Source organism: Poecilia reticulata, linkage group LG7 (genome assembly GCF_000633615.1).
Source record: "Poecilia reticulata strain Guanapo linkage group LG7, Guppy_female_1.0+MT, whole genome shotgun sequence".
Classification (NCBI taxonomy): Eukaryota; Metazoa; Chordata; class Actinopteri; order Cyprinodontiformes; family Poeciliidae; genus Poecilia; species Poecilia reticulata.
In genome coordinates, this window is record NC_024337.1 from 20,836,602 (window position 1) to 20,859,207 (window position 22,606).

Below are 22,606 nucleotides of genomic sequence, written 5' to 3' on the forward strand. Positions count from 1 at the left end.
CTCAACTCCGAAACAAACAAAATCCAGAATGGGGGAGAAAATTAATGTGTTGTACAATTAAAGTCTCTCAAACGACGATCAGAGACTGTTTTCACATTTCCTTTAACTATATTTGTTGTCTAATTTATTAGTTTGCTCAAAGGCAATGTGACACATGGTGTAGCCACCTGCTGTTTACTGAAGGTAGCTGTGCGGAAGCAATTAATTAAAGCATAATTTAAATAATAGCTTGTAATGTTCAAATTAAATCACAGTTAGGGTGTGTTGTCTGTTGTATTTGTCTATAGCCAAGTTAAGACTGTAAACATTGATGTTTTAATTTTTTATAAACATCTATTGACTTCTTATGACAAGACCTTTCAAAATTGTCTGAGAATTTAAGCTGGACTCAGAAGGTTTGCAACCCAAATGTTAATGTCACCGTTCAGTTACCATTTTTTTAGTGTAAGACTTTAAAGGGCACAAGGAGAATTTGTAGCTACAAAGTACGTATTGCAGGACACTGAATTCTGACTGTTGTCAAACTATAGTTGTGTTTTTGTATTCTCAGTTGAAGTTATGTCTATATCTAAGTATCCATCATTCATGAAGGTGTTATATGTCTATATATTTGGTGAGATAAGATATGCATATGCACCACGGTCCAGAAATCTAAGCATCCCTTCAAAGATGAGCTTTTTTACTTTTCTTGTTGTGGAGTTGCGTCCGTTCAAATACATTTTTGTGAATTTTCTAGTGCAGTTTTATATATGTAAAAATAATGTATGTAAAAAAATAAATAAATAAATAACTCACCGAAACTTCTGTCTCTGTAAAATAAAAGACACAGAAGGGGATGTAATATGGTGGTTCTGACATGTGATATTTTATCAGTTATGCAGCTATTCTTAATGTTCAAGGAGTGATGAGAGTTTGTAAGCCTTTGGGCTAAAAAGGAAATGGACCGGGGATTTTCTTTTAGTGATAAGGTTGACTGCACTGGGCTGTGAAAGTGCTCCACTAACTAATTATTTGAAGCCTCCTCTTAGATTAGTGTCGACGTGCAGAGCTTATGGACAGTTGCATAGCAGACAATCAGACCACGTAATAACCACAGTTCCAATATTTGCTGAAATCCACTGTAACACCTCACAAAACAAAAGTGTGGAAGGTCTTAATGCTCAGTCCAATCCCACGGCACAGTGCCTTGATAAACACAGACGCCATCTTCACAATGGACAGCATCTTTACTCTGGCAATTAGGCAGAGCTTTGGATTATCACTTTTTCAGTCCAGCACACACCAAATCCATCCAGATTCAATTATTTCCCTCCCATTTCTGCGGCCATTTGGGCCTTTTGGTCTCAGGCCCAGAAGAGAAATGCTTAAAAGGATCTGAACTGCTAAGAAGTAAAAAAAAAAAAAAAGGTCTTTTTTTTTTAAGATTTAGCTTTCTCCATAGTTTTGTCTTTTTCAGTATAGATATGACAAGTGTATACAATAAATGTAACCTTGTAGCATTCCACCAGTGTTATGGTGGATATTTTGTGAAAGCAGCAAGCTAATAGTTGCATTTCTCTCCCTCAGGTTTTGTGTTCTGTTCAAAACAAGTAGAACTACATCTGGCTTTCAAGAAACCAATACTTTCTTTCTGCCTGTGTGGAGTTAGTCTCCCCTTTGACCCCTGCATAAGAAACTAAAAAGCTTACAGAAAGTATTTGATTTAGTGTGTATTACTGTTTCTCAGTATATTTAAGCTTATTAGAAAGCTTACTCTCTCAAGAACTGTATAAAAAAACTCAAGCTTGTTGGAGTCAGGAGCCTCTGATCTCTCAAGGCCTTTCTTTAGGGGTTTTGCTAAGTAGCTTTTATTTCTCTGCCTTGTCTGTTTATGTAAGTTGATTTCTGGACAGCGCTCTGTTGCATTTGTGTTTCTTGGGATATCATTTTTTGCGGATTTAGTCTTTCTTTTGACAGTCTAGAGCAGATATGCATGGGTTGGATTCAATACACAAGAACATCATAGCAACATTGTAAACATCATAATTTGTTTTTTAAATTCTATCATTTCTTGTAAGAATGTTTATTTTATGATAACATTAAATAAAAAATACCATGCTTTAATAATATGTTCACACAAATGTGTATAAAACGGAATAAAGCAAATACGCTACTGCTAAAATAGTATAGCATTATGATAATAACAATTCTAATAATAGTACAATTATTACTATTTTGAATTTTTCAGCATAAAGTAAGCCAATAATATGAAACAAATTAGGGCGCGTGGCTTGTTGTCAGGCTGTTTGCTCAGGTGGAGTCAGCAGTTGTCTTCAAATTAATGTTTTCTTTCAAGTATGGTACGTGGCACCCTTTTCCACAGCTCCATTGTCTTTGTGTTTTATGACTAGAAATGCTTCTCAGTTGCTAAAATTGTCCCTTCTGTAATTGAGGGAAAATTGTACGTCCACGCCTGCACAGCAGCACATCGGAGAATGGCAACACAGTGCCACTCTATGCTTCATACAGCTGAAGAAAACATTGTTGACTCGGTTGCTTTCTCTGGAAACTCATTAAAATTACCTCAAAGGATATGTCACAATTTATTTTTACAACTTTTCCATTTCAGTTGCCTTTGGATCTCTTACGACATCATCATCATCTCCAGCTGAATTTGAAAATTCTTATGTGGAGCTTTAGATAATGATTTCTCCACTAGGGAGGAAGAGGTCAGGGGAACTGTTGCTTTCCAGCAGTTGCTTGGAGACATAACAGACCGGCACCCTAGGAGGACTCTAAAACATTCTGATGAGCACAGTTTGCTTGTAATTCACCACAGTGACAAATGAGCCCTTGTGACTAAAGCTGTAATTTAAAACACAAAAACATCTGAAAGCATTTAGGTAGATATTTCAGTTTCTGCTCGGAGGCACGAGGGCTTCAGCACTTGCTTTTCTCCAGAATACTAGAATAGTTTAACAATACTTTCTATGTGCATAATACTTTGTTACACTTTTCACAACATTATCAGTTTGTGTTTTACCATTAGGATTTACTAGCATTATAGTAATGCTATAATGTTATCACTACAACACTCGTAGGACTGCAGTTATTTCCCTAATAAAAATAAGGCTTTTGCCCCTAAACTGCCACTTTAAGATAATGGTCCACATGTGGGTGATGGAAAGGAAGTTCAAATACGGCAGCAGCAATCAAATGTTCCCCTCTTCATTTGGTTTAGCCACAAACAACACCCTGGACCCCTTCAGTGATCAGACTCTTCACTATATGCTCTATCTGTGTATCCTCTTTCCTTATTTCTAGGTTGTTTCTTTCCCTACGTCCAAGATTTGAATGTGGTCAAAAAGTGTTTCCAATGTAGAGTTTTTGGTGTGTTAGAGGGAAATTTGGTCTCTTCACCTTATCTCTTCAATGGAACGTGCACATGTTTTGTACATTGTAGCCAAAGTACATTGTTTTCTATTATTCTACTACTAATTAGCCGACCACCCATTTGACATGCCTGTAACTATACAGTAAAACACACAGCAGTATAAACTGTTCTTCTGTTTCTGTTCTTTTTTTGTCCAGGTACTGCAGTATCACCGCAAAAAGGTAAAGCAACACTCAGTCACCTCTGAATTTCTACATATGTGCTGTGTGCGTTGTGTTGGCTGTATGCTGAGTGTCAGTGTGTAGTCTAAGGTTTTAGCTAATGAGATGAAGAAAATTTCATGGTCTTGTTGATTACGCTGAAATTGTCAGTCTGGATTTCAGCTGAAGAACAGTCTGTTTGATTACAAAGTCAATCAATCACACCCACTGATACAGAGTCTAAATTATCGCGGAATGACAGGCAGCCCACAGTGTGTGTTTAGGGCTGCCTTTTGTACTACTTGTGTTAGCACTAATCACAGTTCTGTTTAGACTCCTCCACACTTTCATGTGTATGTTAATTTGAAGTTGGAGGAGGGGACTGTTTTTCAGCAGTGGATCATCAGGGACTCATGGGACACGTACTGGGGATAGATGTTTTTAGAAACATGCTGGTAGGCTGTTATAATTTTGTAGGATAATGGGGTTATGCAGTCAAATTGTCTAAAATCCCCTTCGGAGCGTTATTCTGACTAGCAGCCTGTAGGTACATGCATCAGGCCACCTAGCTTTTGTTCTTCCTGCAGAGGATGTACCAATGTCAGAGGGTGTGTCACACTAGGTAATTGCTAAGCAGACAATCAGCAACGAGAACTCCCCACAGATTTTCTTAAAAACTTTTTTATCCCCTCCAGTGCTTATTAGAACTTGGGGTTGTTTTGTAGCTGCTTTTACCATAGCGGAGCAGAATGCAGGTGTGAATATTTCTATTGACAAGTCAATCTGATGTGATCTGGATGCAAATAAGAAGAAGGAAACAAACACAAACACATACTTTTTTTTACCTACCAAATCTGCTAAAACTGCTAATATATTTTAAAAAAGAGATATTGAAAGCGTAAATCTGTGTGATAGCTTACATTTAGTATGCCCCCGTTTGCACACATACACACTTTTGTGATCCTATGTACGTAATGACCGTGGGTTGTACAGTGCTGTCAGATGGGCCTATAAAGGTAAGTGATGCAGGCTGCCTGAGCCTCCTTCCCTGTGATGAATGTTGACGGGGAGCAGAGGCTGAAATGGTGAACATCATCGCCTCACAGCTGCGCTCACACACATCTCTCAATGAGAGGCAAATAAGTAAGGCACCATAACCTTGACAGTGAATGAGTGCTCATTTTACTTTTCCCATATGTCCGCACTTGTATCTGACCTTTCAGCTTCTACAGTGTCTTGTAAAGCTATGCATATTTGAACGTTTTGAGAATTTTTCACATTGTAACTACAAACCTCTTTGTATTTTATAGGGACTGCATAATGATGGGCACATAAGAAAATGAAGGAAAATTATTTATTTTTTATTTTTTTAAATTTTTTTTTTCCTGAAATAAAAATCTAAAAAACCAAAGTCAATACAAGTTTTTGAGGTTTTGCTTATAGCATCTTTGCCCATGTGGAAACTGAAATGTTAACCATTCTGTGTAAAATACTTCAACCTCTGTCAGACAGGATTGAAAGATTTGGGGGATTTCAATTTTCAAGTTTTTTTCAGTGAATTTCATTTGAGATTTTACCCACACTTTGACTGCATCATTGTAGCACACATATGTTGTGATCTCAACCATTTCCATATAAATCTGGCTTTTTGTTTAGAGCAATTGCTAACACATTTTCTTCTCAGAGTCTAATAATTTGTAAATTTGCCCAAATGTTTAATTTTCTTCGCTTTTGACCAGTCTTCAAAATGCTTGATGTGTCCTCTTCACAGTTGATGGCAAATTGCAACAATAGATTTCTTCTTGAACAGACGAGCTAATAGTTCACCTTCAGCTTCTTCAGAAGCGCATTGTTTTGGCTGTTTGTCTTGTTAATGATCTTCTTGAAACACCTATCTGTTTAGGTGAGGCCTTTACAGAATAGGTGCAGGTATTAAAATACAAGATTACATACAGGTGGATGTTACTTACATCTGAAGACAATTAAATGCAATTGACTCAATTTAACATTATTTGAGTGAAGTGGAATATTGCTGTGGCTGATGCTACTTTGTTTTGGTCTATCACATCAAATCCTGGTTAAATACCTTGAGACTTGTGGTTGTAATCTGTCAAAACCAAAACAAAGTCCATTGATTGGTGTATATAATTTTGCAATGCATTGTATGTTCCTTTTCTGCTTGGCCATCCTGTGCATAAAGCCTAGTTTGTTTGCAAATATATGAAACATTTCATGTCTCTCATTCAAAATCATTAGGAGTGCAATGAAGAAAAATTGCCTGTTCTATTCATTTATACATTATGAGTAATAGAAGCCTAAGTTGCTTTGACAGTGTAATCGCTACTGAAGAGTCATGGGGCCTTGAGGCAAAGATAATGTACATAAACCACATTTGTGCATGCAGTCTTGTAAGACTGGCAAGTAAGTGTGTGTTTATATGTTTTTGTCTTTCGCTCTGAATGAAAGATGAAGACAGCAGGACATTTGTATTCACTTGCAATGTCAACAACCCACAGTCTCAATCTGTTACTATTCAGCATGAGATGTGAGAAGTGCACACTGCGAATATGTTTTAAATGAAGGGCAGAATGCAATAGCTTGGTCTGGGTAGCTTAGCTTGGATAACCTTTTGAGTTGTTACAGTATGAAGATTAAAACAGGACCTCTTGATGATATGACCTTATTCGTTAACTCTCTCCTTCTGTTGAACACCCTTTCTGTCTGCCCTGCCTCCCTCGAAATCCTTTATCCAACACCTCTCCACCTTTCTTGCACTCCTCCTCCCACTCTCCTGCCAAATGAAGTATATTTATGGCACCTGTGCTGGAAAAACAGTCTCCAGGAGACGTCCCTCTAATTTCATTTTCAAAATGCCAGCAATAAATTTATCAAATGGGCTGAATCGAATCGGAGTCACACGCAGTGCCATCCGTCATGGGCTGTCCCTCGGGGGCCTGTGGGCGTACTTAAGCCAGCCAAAAATCTCTGCTGGCAGGAGGAAAAAAAAAACTGAGTGAGAAGGAGAAGGGGGTGTGGACTGGGTGTGTGAGAGCTGGGTGGTGGGGGTCTTGGAGGAGAAACCGGATGAATGGACTGGAGAAAAAAGTGATGAAAACAAGGGCTTTTATGCATATCTTTATTGGCTTATACCCACATATGCAGAAGCATAAATTAGCCATCTGACGAGTGAGGATGGGCATGTGTGCACAGAGGTCAGTACAAATTCCTGAATGCATTTGGAGCCTTAAGCCAGAATCTCAGCTAAGCACTTTGGCTGTCGTGGTGCCGGCGTAACAATTGATTTACTGCAACACAATTTAATTGATTGTTTTGCTCAATTTTGCTTCATTAAAACCTTTCCAGTTTAAACACCAGTGTGTTCCTCAATCCCCATCTCTCCCTGCAGTTTTCCAGAACCATGGGTTCACTTCCTCTTTGCTCTCAAATTCCCTTCCCATTTCTCCCCGACTCTTCCTCGCGATCTTTGCTTTCTCTTTCAATGCTTGCATCCCAGATTTCTTTTGTTTCACATCTCTGTCTCTTTGTTTTTCATTTGTTTCCCTCTCCCCTTCCATTTATCGCACTGCAGGTTAAACCAGGCGTGAGCACGAGTAAAGTAGCTTAGCACTAACAGTTTTAATGAAGTCAGGCCCCGATTTCCTTGAATGGGAAACACATGCACACATGCATTTTCTGTCCTCCCACTTTGGACAGGTCTAGATTTATGAGTTAAACATGGCATGGAGGGTATATTCAGCAGACTGATTGGAAGACAAAACAAATGGCAGAGTGATTCAGAGATTGCGCAGTCTGAGCCATTGATTCCTGGTTTGTGCAGAAAAACCTGCTGAAAATCGCATGCAACACGAAACAGACTTGTCCCTCACCTTGATGAGTAGACAGTAAACAAGTCTGTTCAGGAAGTGTTCTGTGATGCTTGATTTTCCAGATCAAAATGGGTCAAAAGGACTGTAACTTCAAACCTCTTTGAACATCCCTGGCTCATTGTGAATTCTCCTAGAGTCAGTTATGCTGTGTGCTCACATTTTGCAGCTAAGTCTGTGATTGTTGTTGCGAGTGTGTCAGAAAGTGCAACAGCAGGAGGGCATTTGTTGGTACGTTTAACTGCTAAAATGAAGAAAAGTGACAGAGGCAGTGGTTGGGTCAATGAGCTGCCTGTTTGTCAGAGTGAAGGGGTGCCTTCCAGGGACTGGCCGCGTTTTGCCCCATTAGCCACATGCTAAGCTACCTATCAACTTACTGCTACACGAGAAAACTGCACACTTTCAAGCGTCTCTGTATGATTGTAATTTATGAGCTTTTCCTGATTACATGTCTTTGCTGAATTGGAAGCACATTCTGTCCTTGTACGATTAATTAAAATTCTCCACCTCTATCTTTTCATCCCCGGCTGAAAAATCTTAGGACACTAGATTTAAGATAAATGCGTGACTTTCAGCTAATTTGAAGCTGTCACTTCAAGTCTCTCCTGGATCTAATGGTTCACAAAGCTTTTAAAACATACTTGTGGAAGCTACTTTAAAATGTCGTTTTATGAGTGGAGTTTTCTGGCCAAGAAGTTGGAATAAAATACCATTTAGAAATGCCCACCGGGCTCCTGTGAGCCTCTGGTAGCTTTTAAATGCCTCTCACTATCTATAAAAGAGTGATTGTTGTCTCCTCTATGTGTATCATTCTCAGACTTATTAGCCTCAGGTTCTGCTGATCAAAGTATTTCTCAGCTCAAATCTAGACTGGAGTATTATCAGATGGACCTGTTCTACGTGCACAAATGGACTCTTTCTACTCTCAGTTTTAACTAACTATAACCACATCAGGTTGCATACTTTCACATCTTAATACTAAAGTTATTCCCGAATATTTCATTTTTTTTAATCACATTGTATTATTGATGTTTTTAAAAATACCTTAGTTAAAATAATCCTAATGAAGGTGTAGATCAAGTGTGCTGTTATCAGTTCAGCTTCTTATTTTTGAACAGCTATTTAAGAAGAACAATTAGGCTCTTTATTTTCATTTGATCAAAGATAATTTCATTAACCTTTGTGAATATGTATACACCTGATGGCAGTAAATATATAATTTTTCCTTTTTAATTGTGTGATTAATTCAACAGGTACCAGTTAAGTGATTTCTTTTTACGTTTTTTTTTTAATTTTCTTTGTTGGTTGGTTTAATTAGGAAAGAGCACATGTGTGATGACAGTTTTAGGTCAATTAGCTTTGGAACAACACAAGTGATGATTAGAACAAAAAAATGACACTAAAAAAAAACAAGACATCTTTAATTAAAAGATAAATCAGCAGAACTGGGCCCTAATGGTTTTTAATTATTTACATAGATTTGCATTCAGAGCAGAGATAATCTAAAGGGTTTTGTTTATCACATACCTATCATATGGCTGGACAGCTGGTGCTTCACTTTACTCTGAATTATGAGTTTCCTTTACTAGTTGCACTCTGGAAGAAAGTTCAAATGTAGCCCAAATGATAACTTGCATGTACAGATTGCTGTGTTGAACAGAACTGGCAACATAGCGGTAGACTCCCATTCCATCTGTCACCTTCTATTCCTGCAGTCGTTTGCTTATGGAAGTATTTCACTGAATGACTCAAACCCTCTGATTTTGCAATGTGTCGCAATCCTTTGAGGTGGCTTTTGTTGTGAATGGATACTTCAAAATATAAACTAAACCTAATTATTTCAACTTGTTCTCAATGAAAGGCTTCAACGAGCAATCTAGTTTAAGAAAACTTTTGCATTTTCATTCAAACTGAACACAGTCTGGAAAAATATGGAGTTTGTTATAGTACTCTAAGTATTCTACTGGTTGTATAGACATATGGAAAATAATTTAGTGTCAAAAATATTAATATTTCAAGGGCTTATGTCCATATGTCCCTCCATCCATCCTCGCATTCTCACATTCTTCTCTCTTTTTCTTTACATTAGTTTACCGTAGGTTCTACAGCTGAAGCACTAAAAAACTAACTACCATAAATTCAAAGTGAACAGTTATTTACACGTTCAAATTGGCCCAAAAAGCCTGATAATGCTGGAAATTCCCTCTTTGGGAATGTCTACTGAGAACTTTTTTTTTTACTTTCTCCATTTGTCCTGCACTGGTTCTGAACAAAACTCTGCAAGTAGACAAACTACATATAGTTGAAGCCCACCTGTGCAACAGCAATGCATCGCCGAGTAAATGTGAATGCGCCATCATATTTTTGTCCCTCTGTGTCCCCCATACCCCATACCGCTTCTTTGGACCTCTAAAATGCGAACAGTGATTACTGTGACCTTTTATTTTTGATTCATATTATTTTTTGCGGCGATCTTTGAAATAGAGAAGGGTCGTTAAAGCAGTGATCTTGCCTATATTGCATCCCTCTGTCCTGCTAATAAGGTTCAGCATATATTGATATTAAATGCCAACAAAGGACACTGAAGGCTCAGGTCAGACACACTAAATCTCTCTCACTTAATTAGCTGAAAAAAAGTTGTAAGCTGTGAACCTTCTCTCCTATGGACAAGACATAAAAGTAATTTCTTAGTGGTAGGCTTTTGGTTGTTGTAGCACAAGATGTGTATAATAGTTTTGTTAGTTAAGTTAAACATAGCAACATGTCCAGATGAATGTTGGTGAAAGATAAAGACGAACCACAATAGATCTTCTGTCGACACGCTTCTCAGGCTATTTATGTGTGAACACTGAAACATTTCTCATGACAGGGATTAGATAAAAGCAGGGACAAGTGTAACAAAAAGAAATTGAATCTGAAGTAAATTTATCACAATCTTCTTTCTCTTGCAGAATCTTGTTCCAATGCTGAGCTGCCAATTAGATACTAGAACAGCCTGTTCCCCTGATGCATGAACTTTATTTGATATTCCGTGTTCTGCTCAGTAGGGTGCAACAGTGATTGCACTAGTGGGGAAAATTTTCACTCCATTCACACAGGCGAAAGACATTTTCGCGTATACTCCGGAGGCCAGAAATTTTCCCACTGACGATGGGTAAATCGTAATATGCCAATGCAAATACTCAAATCCGTCAAATTGGACATCCGTTACCTCCTGCTCCCTATATAGTGTAAGGGATCTGAAATGTTTGATTGAGCTCTTGAAAGAATAGGGCAGGTGATTGTTTCCAGAGATCGGTTGGCCTTTATGTCCTGCACGCTCTAACCAGACAGCACTGAAGTAGACAGAGTATTTCCTACAAGGAGGACAAACCTCATACTGGCAATTTCCTGTTGTGGTCTAAAGCAAGAAAGTGCAATTCTGGACAATCATCAGACCTAATTCTCCCTGTGATTTCCAAAGATTATGTGTTGAAGAGTAAGTGATTAGAAAGAGACTGAGTGAAACCTTCCTGAACTTTTGTGGCTTTAATATTGTGGTTTCATTTAAAAAGCTAGGTTTTGTTTATATATTGTGAAGCATACATAAGCATGCTATAACATTGCATCTTTAATAATTACAATATCTTTTTTATCTTTGAAAAAATCAATATAAGAGTTTGTTATTTAGGTTCATTTAACACTGATATAATTCATGCATTTATTTATATTAAATTTGATGAATAAATGAAACCCAACATTCAGTTTCTTAGAAAATCAAATATCACATAAGAGTTATATTTTTTTTTATACAGAAATGTTATATCACCTTGATACATGATCATGAGCAAGACTCCTTACTTGAAAGCTGTCAGACTGAGAGTTGTTAAAACACTTCACAAAGATGATAATTCATAAAAGATCATACCTAAAAAGCTCGCTCTTCTTTGTATCAAAGCATATTCAGCGTGATTAAAAATATACACAATAAACGCTAGTAATGACAACCTGGAAAAGAGATTTAAGCAAGGCCCCATATCAGTTTTCACAAGAGCTGCAGCTGGACTACAGCTTTGAGAGCAACCATACAGATGTTTACATGAAATGGGCTACAATTATAGCGCTCTTTCTTTTAAGCCACTTCTTAATCATAGACACCTTAAGAAGCATCTTACCTGGGCTAAGAATTAAAGAACTGGACCTTCGCTCTGTTGTTTAAAGTCTGCTTTATAGATGAATGTTTCATTTAGAAACAAACCTCCAGAGTACTGCATGGGGAAAGAGGCACAGAAGCAAAGTCCTGTGTGAAGTCTTCACAGTCAGTAGTGATTCAGTATGTATGCCTTGTCATCTAAAGTAACTGTACACAAGCACATTTTGTAGTACTTTTTACTTTTTTTCTTGCTCACAAGGTTTATAGTTATATCAGTTTTGTTTTACATTACGATTTGAGACTTGTCCTCTCTTCCAATACCTGGTTTAACGACCATGTTATCGATGAATTTGGCTTCCTTGGCTTAAAGACCACAGAAAATATGTGTGACATTCTCAAGAGGATGCCGCAACAACGCACTAAGCTGAAGGCTATTACTAAAGCAACCTGGACAGAGCCACAGACTGGTTGCTTCCTTGACATGTTCATGCAGGAATTTATGCAAAAGGACCTCGGATCAATGTTTACATGCATATATTGGACATACTTTTCATCAGGCTCACATTTCTTTTTTGATGCAAAAAAAAAAAAAGCCCAAAAACTTTTATTGATGACTTGGTTTACTAAGAAAAAGAAAGTTGGGTTTTCATTTACTCTAAGCCATAGTTATTAAAACGAACAAATCAGCATTCCGGATGTATCATTTTGTGTATATTGAATCTACATATTATTAGTTACATGTTTAACAGATTTACTCAGACAGGTTAGCTTTAATTTAATTTAAGCATCTGTACGTAATTAACACATTACTTCTCAAGATTCTTGGTGGGATAGACCCACACTAATCACAAGGGGCAAACAACTCTTTGGTTTGATTCAGCATCACAATATTGCCATGGGACTACCTGCTCAGACTTACTTGGGTGATTCATACATCTTTGTCTGTTTACTGACAACACACCACAGTTGGGCTTGAAGCCCTACAGGGCTGGCAATGCCATGGAAGCGGGTGGCATATTGCACTCAGCAGGACCGCTCGGATGTAGGCCTGCACGGCAGAGGGATTTGGCCAGCTTGGATTAGCTCAGTAGGGTGAAACAGAAGGGGCAGACTGGGTGTGGGAGACGGAGCACATCCATCTTTACGTCATGCAAAGACACATGGGAAACCTGAGAAAAACCTGCTGAGATTTTTAGTGTGCAATGCACATCAGTGAATTTCCTTTAAAAAAAAAAATCTACCTCATCACTTCATTTGCTAGAAACTGAGAACTAAACTAATCGGCAAGAAATTACACTTTAGATTTCATATAATTTTTTGAAATAGTTTTCTCCACATCTCACACTTTTGGATTGCTTCCTTCTACATTTAACTTCGGCCATTAATTTCCGAGTGAGGCCATGTGAAAATTCATTCAAATACCCATAATGAGATAAACACATCTCCGGACTCCACAGTCACACTAATTAAGCAGACTTTTTCCCCGTACTGTGCTTTGCTCTCAAACCTCGTAAACTGCTCAAAGGCATGTCACCACAGTAATGGCAGATGGGTTTTTGCAAGCCAAAAAAATAAACAAGTACGTTGAAATGATAATGAAATACACATACAAATAGGAAGGAAAGATGAGCCAGTTGCTTCTGACAGACTGCTGAGGAAACTTGCCTTTATTCTTTGCTCCGGCTGGCCCATTCTGTCCGAAGGATGGATCTTTTCCAAAAATTTATTACCCAATTTCACATGCAAAGCCCATTCGGTTTTCTGACACCAAAGAGGGCCAAGAAAATGAATCAGGGTCTGGACAAATTGGCATGCCTCACACGAGCACAGTAGGAGGAAATTCTCAAATGTAAAAGTTGTGTTCTCTTTCAGCTCTTCCTCAACATCTTTCAAGATTTCTGTGAGAGCCATATTTTTCTATTATAAATGTGTCTTTGCATAATATGAAAATGTACTTTATACTCCTTTTCTTTCTAAAGAAAGTTATTTTTTTGGCTCCCTGTTCCCTTTGAATGCAGGTAATAAGATTCCGTTCCATTATTGAAAACTGGAGAGACTGAAGCCAAAGTGTGAATGATAAACTGTTACTTACTGTTATTTATGATGTGCATCGGGCTCCAGATTCATTTCTTCAAATGTAGCTGAATTAACCTTGCTTGCAACTTTGAAATTAAAATGTTAATTTGATGAAGCCTTATCACATTTATGTACTATTAGACTATTAGTCAATAAAGTATCAAGCCCTCAGATTGTAAAAAAAAAAGTCACTGATCACAAGATGCAAAGTTATTGGAGTTACAAGAATGAGAGGAGAAAATATTTGTGCAATGCTTTTGACGAAGAGGAAAAATCCATATGTTTTTGGTTTTACACTCAGTTTTAGATTTGACAAATCAATTCCTGTGTTTTAAGGAATCAATCTTTAGCATAAGCTATGCCATTTCAAGGTTGACTTTTCCATATTTGGCACATCTTTAATGAAACACGAAATGAAAATGTTCCCTTTTTATCTCCACAAATAAAAAAATCATAGACCATAAACTTTATAAGTTGTTTTTACAACATTTATAGTCATTCAGTTTAGGTTTAAGCACTCATATTTTAAAGAAACAAACATTTTAAACCAATGATTCTCAAAGTGAGATTATTTAATTATAATATACTATACTATCCAAACAATAAAAGAGTGAAAAAAGCAGATTGGGCTTGTCACCATTTTCCTCAAAAATCTGTGTCTGTCGCTTGTGTCGCTTTAGGCCGCTGCTCCACAATCAGCACAAATCAGGATGACAAATTAAAGCGCATAGTGAGATAAGTTTCCAGTCAGCCTGTTTACCCTGAAGAGCAAAATGGCACCTAGGAAGCATAGGGGGGGCCAGATGGGTTACTCTAGGCTAATTCCAAACACAAATCAGCTTGGATGCATCAATAATTCATGGGAAAAGTCTTTGAGAAGTAAACACTGCTTAGCCCATTAAGAACCCAGATTGGCCCATTGCTGCAAAGGCACAATAATTGCGCTCAGTCTAACAATGTATAGTATAGAGGATATGTAGCTTATGCTCCATATGGAAATCTAATGCTCGTTAGAGCAGGTGGAATCCTTTGCAGACCTGAAGGCAGTGTTACTTGCAGCAGGAATATGGGATTGATGCTAAAGACAGTAGAGAGCGGCAATTAGAGTGACAGCTGGCGTAGCATTGGATCGAGTATGTTTGGATTAATCTTCTGTCAGCATTGTTTTTGTGGAGTTCAGATAAGTGGAAAACTTATACTCACTTTCAGTCAATAAATGCACAAAGCTAAAAGCCTAAAGAGGGTCATGCTCTCACTGTTATAGTTCATTTTACTCCTCCCTACACTGCAGCATTTGCACACTGACTTTTCCTCACACTTATATGCCTAGGCATTTTTTTGCTGGCTTGTCTTTTGTCAGTGTCTGGTTCTTATTCAGTAGCTAAAGGAAGGTTGCTGCTGCATGCGTGTTGTGTATGCGTAGCGATTTCTATAATTCCCCGTCCTCAGCTCTGCAGCTCCCACCTGAACAACGTGTGACAGGGACTGTTTAGCGTCTACGTCTATAGGGTTTATTAGATGAGGAGCAAGTTGTAGTACCTTTTCTTTCAGTGTGTGCCTGTCTATTTGTCTATTTCTTTCTTTTTGTGCTGTTTCTCTCATCTTTAAGCGCTCCAGAGATAGTTTTCTCACTACAAACAGCATCTGTTTCAGAGAATAATAGCAGCCATAATTGTCCTCCAGAGAATTACATTATTTTTGGCTCCTCTGCTGACTTCCAGCTCAAAGTTTTAAATATACAGTCCCTGGCCACTTTATAGGCCACACACCTTCTGTAGCTTGTATACGCAAACAGTGAATCAGGGAATCACATGGCTGCAGTTCAATGCATTTTGCCATTTAGATGTGATGGAAAAGTCTTGCTAAAGTTCAAACTAAGTATCAGGTTGGCATAATGACATTAAGAGGCACTTCTAAAGGCAAAAGAGGGACCAATCCACTACTTACAAATCGACAGTTTTAAATTATTTCTTGTAGAAATTTCACATTATTCTTGGTATGACTCAAACATTTATTTTTTCCTGCGTGCTTTTTTTGTGAAGCATGAAGTTTTACATCTGCATTGTGGGGTTTCTTGTGTAGTTTTAGGAAAAATGTAGAATCTATGGACCCAACTTGTTCTCAGAGCTCACAGTCTTAACATCAAGGGTTTAGCCAAGCAATATCTCCTTCCTTCAGTCCTGTTCTGCCTCCTTTATAAAGCTTGTGAAATTACATCTGTTTATTTTATACGTAAATATTTAATATTGCTGATATATACGCATCTGAAAGGAATAAATATATAATATATATTTAACCATTGTCTTCACAGACCCTTAACCACACAAAAGGTGCTGGCGTGCAGTGTATGCTGCACAGAATGTCAAGTTAGCCTAATAGCAAGTTAATTCAGTGTTTCTTGAAGATTCTTTACAGCTTGTATTGTGTTTTAGACTGTACAATTGTTTGCAGATTCTGCAAATTTTCTGACTGTTGTAAATATTTATTAAAAAAATTGATTAATATATATATTTTTTTGTTTGATGATGCTAGTTAAGACATGTTTGAAACATATCCTGTTCGAAATACAGAAAAGGCCTTCCCAGGGGGTGTTATTATCCTGCGGTTTCCCTGCAGCCATCCACACTAATGCTCCTCTAGCCAGTGATGCTTGACCATGCTCCAGGGCTTTGTTATTGCATGGAGGCCAGAGATGTCATAGCCTGTTACAAACTGAGGCGCAGACGCAAACTTCTTCTCTTCCTTTTTTCACCCATCCCCTCCCCGCTGTTGTCCCTCTCTTGCTCCACTGGCCCCCTCCTTTTTGTGTCCAGGGAATGTAATGCATGTCTCTGTAGTGTCTACTCAGTAGGTAATAACTCCACTGTTCAGGCTCAGATAAAGAGCTCTATTCATTTAAGTGGCTGCTCTCCTTCTACACACGAGTGACACCTATCCCCTGGGAGAGCATGGAGCTGGAACTACAAGCACAGCCTTCACCAGTCCTGATTGCCTCCTTTGGAGCTTTTCAGTGGTGGAGCGTATCCCCCTCCATGTGTGAGTTCCCTCAAAGTGTAATTCTCATTAGTTTTTTCATGGGGACCCCCTCATCTATTTTTTCTTTTCTTTGTCACCCCATTCCCCTGCCCAACTATTAATGAACTAACTCAGAGCCTTTATTCCCCCGCTCAGCAGCTAATGCTTGCACATCTCATTCTAGTGCCCTACTCTCATTCTCACCTGTAGTTGTGACTTCCCTTTGATGCTCTCTGGTGGTGTGCTCGTCTTTATTTTGTGCTTTGATTGTTTCCCTTTCCTATCTCCATCTGCCCTTTCCAGCTCTGTGTCTCCATCTGTCTCATCAGGGTGTCTGTGAAGTCCCAAAGCTTTGGGAGTCACTGATGTGTGTACCGGTTGCCGGTACTCGTGGGTAGAGTGTAGATCATTCATCCTCTGGACAGGTATGTGTAATAGTGGCAGGACAAAGAAGAGAAAAGAGACAGTGGGAGATCTCAGGAGGCATGCAAATCAATTTCATCGGGAATCACCAGAGCAAAGAAGCAGAACCTGGCTCTGTCTTTCTTCTCCTCCCTCTTTTCTCCTTTGTCTTTATATCCCGGCTCACCTATAGCCGTTTCTCTCCCGACTTCTCCCGCTGATCAGCTTGCAAAACACTGTAGCGGCACACTAGCCAAGCAGCAGAAGAAATCCCCACACAAATTAGAACACAGAAGTCATTATTTGCGTCATTGGCTTCTTCTTGGCTCCTGAAAGAAAATTCTAGTCCAGTTTTCAGAACTGTGGAATAAAGGAAATGACTCTTTGCTTGCTTCTGCCACATTTCTCTGGACACAGTGTTCCATCAAAGACAAAGAAACAAAATCCAACAGTGATTGCTCCTGTGTTTCATCTAAAAATGTTGGTGGCATGAACCACCATTCCCGCAGCAGGTACAATATTGAACCAGTAAATATATATCTAATGTGGTTATTGCCAAAGCATTGCCGTTAAATGTTGAGAACGTCTCAGTTCACGTACAACACAAATTCAACACAAATCAAGGAGACCCCAGAACGTTTACAATTTTAAATAGTTGTGCAAAAGACTGAATCAAAATTACACCTTATCATTACATGTGACTAGATTCTCCATTCAAAATATGTTTTGAAGTTGTCATTCCAAAAGACGTTGTCTGCTAAGCGTTTGATGAATTTCAGTCAGCAGCTTGATTACTGATTTCCTGTGTAATTTCTTTTTTTTGTTTTTTTTTGTCTTTTTACAGCTCATAATTTATGGGCCGATTTGTTTTAATTTTATAGTATGTGTTGAATGCTTGCGGTGTTGTCAACAACTGCTGTGAATTTCAGATCAACACGGCAATTTGAAATGCATTTCCTGACAAAAGAATGTGTCGAATACTTACTTTCCTCATTGTGCTCTGGAGTTGAATGGAGTGGAAGCTAACAGCTTTAACGTTCACACCTGCTGTTTCACTCACCTGCTAAATGGAGCTTTAAAACAGCCCAACATGCATGCACTGGGTACCTGTAGCAGAGACGTGCATGCTAATGTCTTTAATGGTTTGGCCACCTAGCACACGTTCCACTTCATAAACTGAAATGAATGACTGTTGGCTGACTAACACACACCATTTGACCCAGCGCTCTGGGGGAAACAATGATGTGGGAGACAAGAAAAACTGCCCATCAATCAAACACCACGGTTGGTCAAGAGAGCTCTCATCTCGTAGTTGTAATGTTCAGTGAATTGATTATGGAATGATGAGGTGGTGTAAAATGCTGCTGCTCACACATTTATAGCTCACCTATTTTTTTAATTATAGTGCCCATAAAATGTCTCAACAGATGTTAATGTCTCTACACAATGCCTGGAAAGGAGTGTCAGTTCTCTCTATTGTCTAGCTGAATGGTGATAAGCTGAGTTCAAAAATGTGGCCAATAAAAAGCGACTGAAAGACACTAGAAGCCAGGGGAGGTTCTGCCAAGTGGGTTTCCCACTCTACCAGTGCAGAAGTGATGCATATCTCCACTGTATGTTCTTTAATTGGCACTATTAATATCAGTTAAAGTTTTAATACCTATTTATTAAAACCTTAAACTTTTTCCAGGCGCCTAATGTGAATAGAGTTATGAATCTCAGGGGCTGTGCTCTATAAAAAGACTCCCTCATACATTATTAATGCTCTACCACTTACTTCGTTTGCAAGATCTCACTTCTGATAACATTTTTTTTAAACAGAGTTACCCAAAGGTCTAAAATTAGGGAAAAAATTATTTGCTAAATACGTTGCATGTTTTTAGAATAATTTACTTAAAACTGTTAAGATCACCTCCACATTGCAATAATTTTTAGAATCGGTTTGAACCTGCTAACATGGGCTTCTTGAGCTTGACAAATGATCCCCGATCTGAACTGGTCATGTATAAAGTGTAAATATGAGTATGAGGGGAATTAGAGCAAAATCCTAATGCAAAAGCAGTTTTATTTTCCTCTTTGTATCGTTCGACTTTTTTCTTCAAAATAACAAAAGCGTAAGTCTTCAAAAAGCGTAATCTGTTTTCAAAAATAAAAACTACGCTACCAGATAAACAGCAAGCCATAGATCTAGTTATTCAATGTTATTTAAATAAATGGTGTCCAAATGTTTCAAACTTTTTATATCTGATGGACAATTATCAGTTTTTATTTTTATGATTATTAATTAGAGAGGGCATTCTGTGTGCAGCTGATATATACGCATCTGAAAGGAATAAATATTTATTGTATAAACGTTTACATCCACCACGCTATTTTTGTATAAACCAACAAGGTTCTGGCACGAATATTAATGGCTATTGAACTACTTTTCTACTCAGAATTAGTGGGATTGGGCTTTTAAGTTGATCCATTTTAAATGGGATTGATATGTTTTGGGGATCTTTGTCCTGTTGTAACACACAAACATGTCCAGTTTTCAGCCATCTGACCCAATTCTCCACACTCAGTTACCGTACAGGGAAAATTCTTAAGATATTAAGAATTTAAGAACAACCCACAGTACAAGTCTGTCACAAACTGGAAGATACTAGAAACGACTTTAACATCAATATGAAATAAGAAGTTGGCTAGTAAAAGAAAAGTGCTACCCTAGATAAACCCTGTCAAATGTGACTGATATATGTAACTGCCCACATGAACAAACCACATGCGTTTTGTGGAAAGATTTTATGGGCAGATGAGACAAAGATTATCTTCTCAAAGAACACTGAGACCAACTGTGAATAACGGTAGTGGCAGCATCATGCTTATGATCTCTTTTGCTGCCAGTGGTATTGGTGCATTGAATAAAGTGAAGAACCTTGTTAAAAATGTGTAAATGAGGCTTATAAGCAGACATGTACCAAGAAACCAACCAATTAAAATGAGCTCTAACATTTCTGAGAAGACTAGGAGTTATATATCCATACAGAATTATTACAGACAATTGGGAACAATGAAACATACGTTTGTTTGGGGTTTTTTGCAACTTGTTTGAGGGCAGTTTTCAAAGTAGTGAGGGCATATTTGCAAATTTGAGCCTGTATGTAAAATTGTGAGTGTAGAGGCAATCCTTGTCTTGTTCACTCCTGTCTTCCACTGAATTCCCTGAAGTTGTAGGCTTCTTCAAATTAAGAAATGTTAAAAGATGTAATTTAAATCTGCAAAATAGCAAGACATTCATAGTGGTGATGAGTACATGTAAACTTCTGACTGGAAGTGTGGTGCTGCATGCATTATGGGGATTTGCTTTGATGGTTCCGGAATAATTTTGTATCCGTTTTGGGCAATATCTGGAATATTATTTACATAAAATTATGGAATTCACCTAAATAGGTTGCTGACGTTGTAATAGGTTTTAATTATCACAGTTTAATTTACCAGGGTCCCTGGTTCCCTTGACACCCACTCCCCTCCTCTGAACTCCATTTGAAATGGAAATGGCGCTTGCGTCTTCATCCTCCGTGCACCTCTTCTTTCTATTCTTTTCACTTCTGTATCCCCAACCAATACTCCCGCCCTCTATGTTCGCTTCCCCCTCATAGTGGTCCCCGGCACCTCTGTCTCCTCCACCTCACGGTTTCACATGGAGAGTGTGAAATGCAGCTTGTATAATTAAATATTAACAGCCTGCTGATGAGGGGATTGAGAGCGAGGGTGGAGGAAGGAGCACACCACTGAATCCTCTGCCCTACTTCTTGTGGTTAAAGTCTGCTGGGAATTACTCATGTATCATCTAACCTGCACTGGCACCTAAAGAGGCGCAAGGGTTGCAGCAGGCTGTGCCAAAGTGGCAGCTGAGTAAGGCAGGGTCAATCAGCATTAATAGAAATCCATTTGGGATGGTTTAATTCCAGGGTGGAGCAAAGCTTTCATTATTAATCAGCCTGTCAGATGCTCTTCTTATCTGTTGGGAGTGAGAGTGTTAAAAAAAAGAAACGACTTGCTCTGTAAAGTTTTTTTTTTTTTAAGTTGTGTAGATAAAAAGCAAATAACCACAAAAGAAAATGGCTCATGTCTCTGCAGCACAAACCAAATAAACTGGAATTCATCATTGTATTCTGTAGCTAATCAATAACTACGCAGCACAAGAAACCCTTGCCTATTATCAAGAATTTAGTTATGTTGGCAGATTTTTTTAAATTTTAATTCACATGTTATAATCAGCTCACTGAATGCTTAAAAATTCCCTAATAGGAGAGGAGAATATGTAAACCTCCCTAAGGGACGGCTCTCATTCCAGCTCTGTTGTTTGTTGAGGCATTACCATATACAAGTCCTCATAATCTCAGCAATTAGACTTGATTAAACTAGGCTTTATGCAGTATCAGAGCAATGTGAGCACACTGGCATGATTTAATGTGATCTCAAGTAATCATCATTATATGCAACAAAAATAAGATTTTAGCATCCAAACACAGAGCAAGCTTTAATCTGAGTTTTTGGTAAGACGGACTCCCTATTTAGATGTTGCTGTTTCTGTTAAATTTGTGCGCTCTTTACCAATCCAGAATGTTATTCGAGACCCTCCTGCTCTCACTCGGCCCAGAGTATTCCTCTGTGTTTGTTCTCCGCTCATGCATGAATTGAAGTTGTCTTTAAAAGTGGACACAAGCAAAGTTCCCAACCGCTGCCTTCTAATTTCTCTCTGTGAGAGATGTTGACGTTCAGAGTGTACGCATCACACAGCTCAAGGGGGCCGTGAAGCAATTAGGGCTCTTTGCTGCCTCTGGTGTGTCATCCCCAGTAAATAAAGCTCCCTGCTGCTCCAGGCAAGTCATGACAGGAGAAAACACATGGCAGACTCTTAGCTGCTGAAGGAATTTAGAGGGATGAATGTGCTCTAACCCCACCGCTACCCTCCTCCCACCCACTTGGCTGAATAACAGAATTTGGAGGCGAGAATTGGTGGTGTGTGTCTTTGAGTTGATCTACTGTGCGATCTTCCATCAAGGAGTGACTGTCCAGTGAGGCTAATGGTCCCAATGCTTTTTGCAGAGTAAGCGACGTTGAGAAGGGTTAACCAACACAAAAGCCAAGACATTGAAAGCCTGTTTGGAATTTTCTTCTCATGACTTCTAGATGCTTTTCTGAATAAAGTCAAAGAACATGTTTTTAGGCAAAACCTGGTTGTCTGAATGAGCTCTAGCAAAAGATTTAAACTAATAAAAAATAGGATGTTTTCCAGGTGATTAACCTGCATTAGTTTTGTTTATAAGGATCTTTATTGTTTCCTGTTTAGATAGGTGCGACTCATTTAAAAGTAATTAATAATTTTTTTTTAACTATATCCAATTTTAGATTAATGTTTTATTGGTTTGATTTCCTTGTTTTTAATCACCTGGATTCTGTTGTTGGGGTGTCTGGAGATCTGTATTCCCAGATTGCAACAGCTCCTGCAGGAGGGAGAGCCGCTCAACTTCAA

General features: G+C 38.4%; 1 protein-coding gene across 1 annotated transcript in view; it reads left to right on the forward strand.

Moving 5' to 3' along the window:
• Positions 1–22,606, forward strand: part of LOC103467941 (cadherin-4-like) — a 258,410-nt gene that overhangs the window by 118,770 nt on the left and 117,034 nt on the right. Inside the window, exon 3 of the mRNA XM_017305652.1 lies at positions 3,571–3,594. Within this exon, the coding sequence (XP_017161141.1) occupies positions 3,571–3,594 (24 nt within the window). The remainder of the gene's footprint in view (positions 1–3,570; positions 3,595–22,606) is intronic.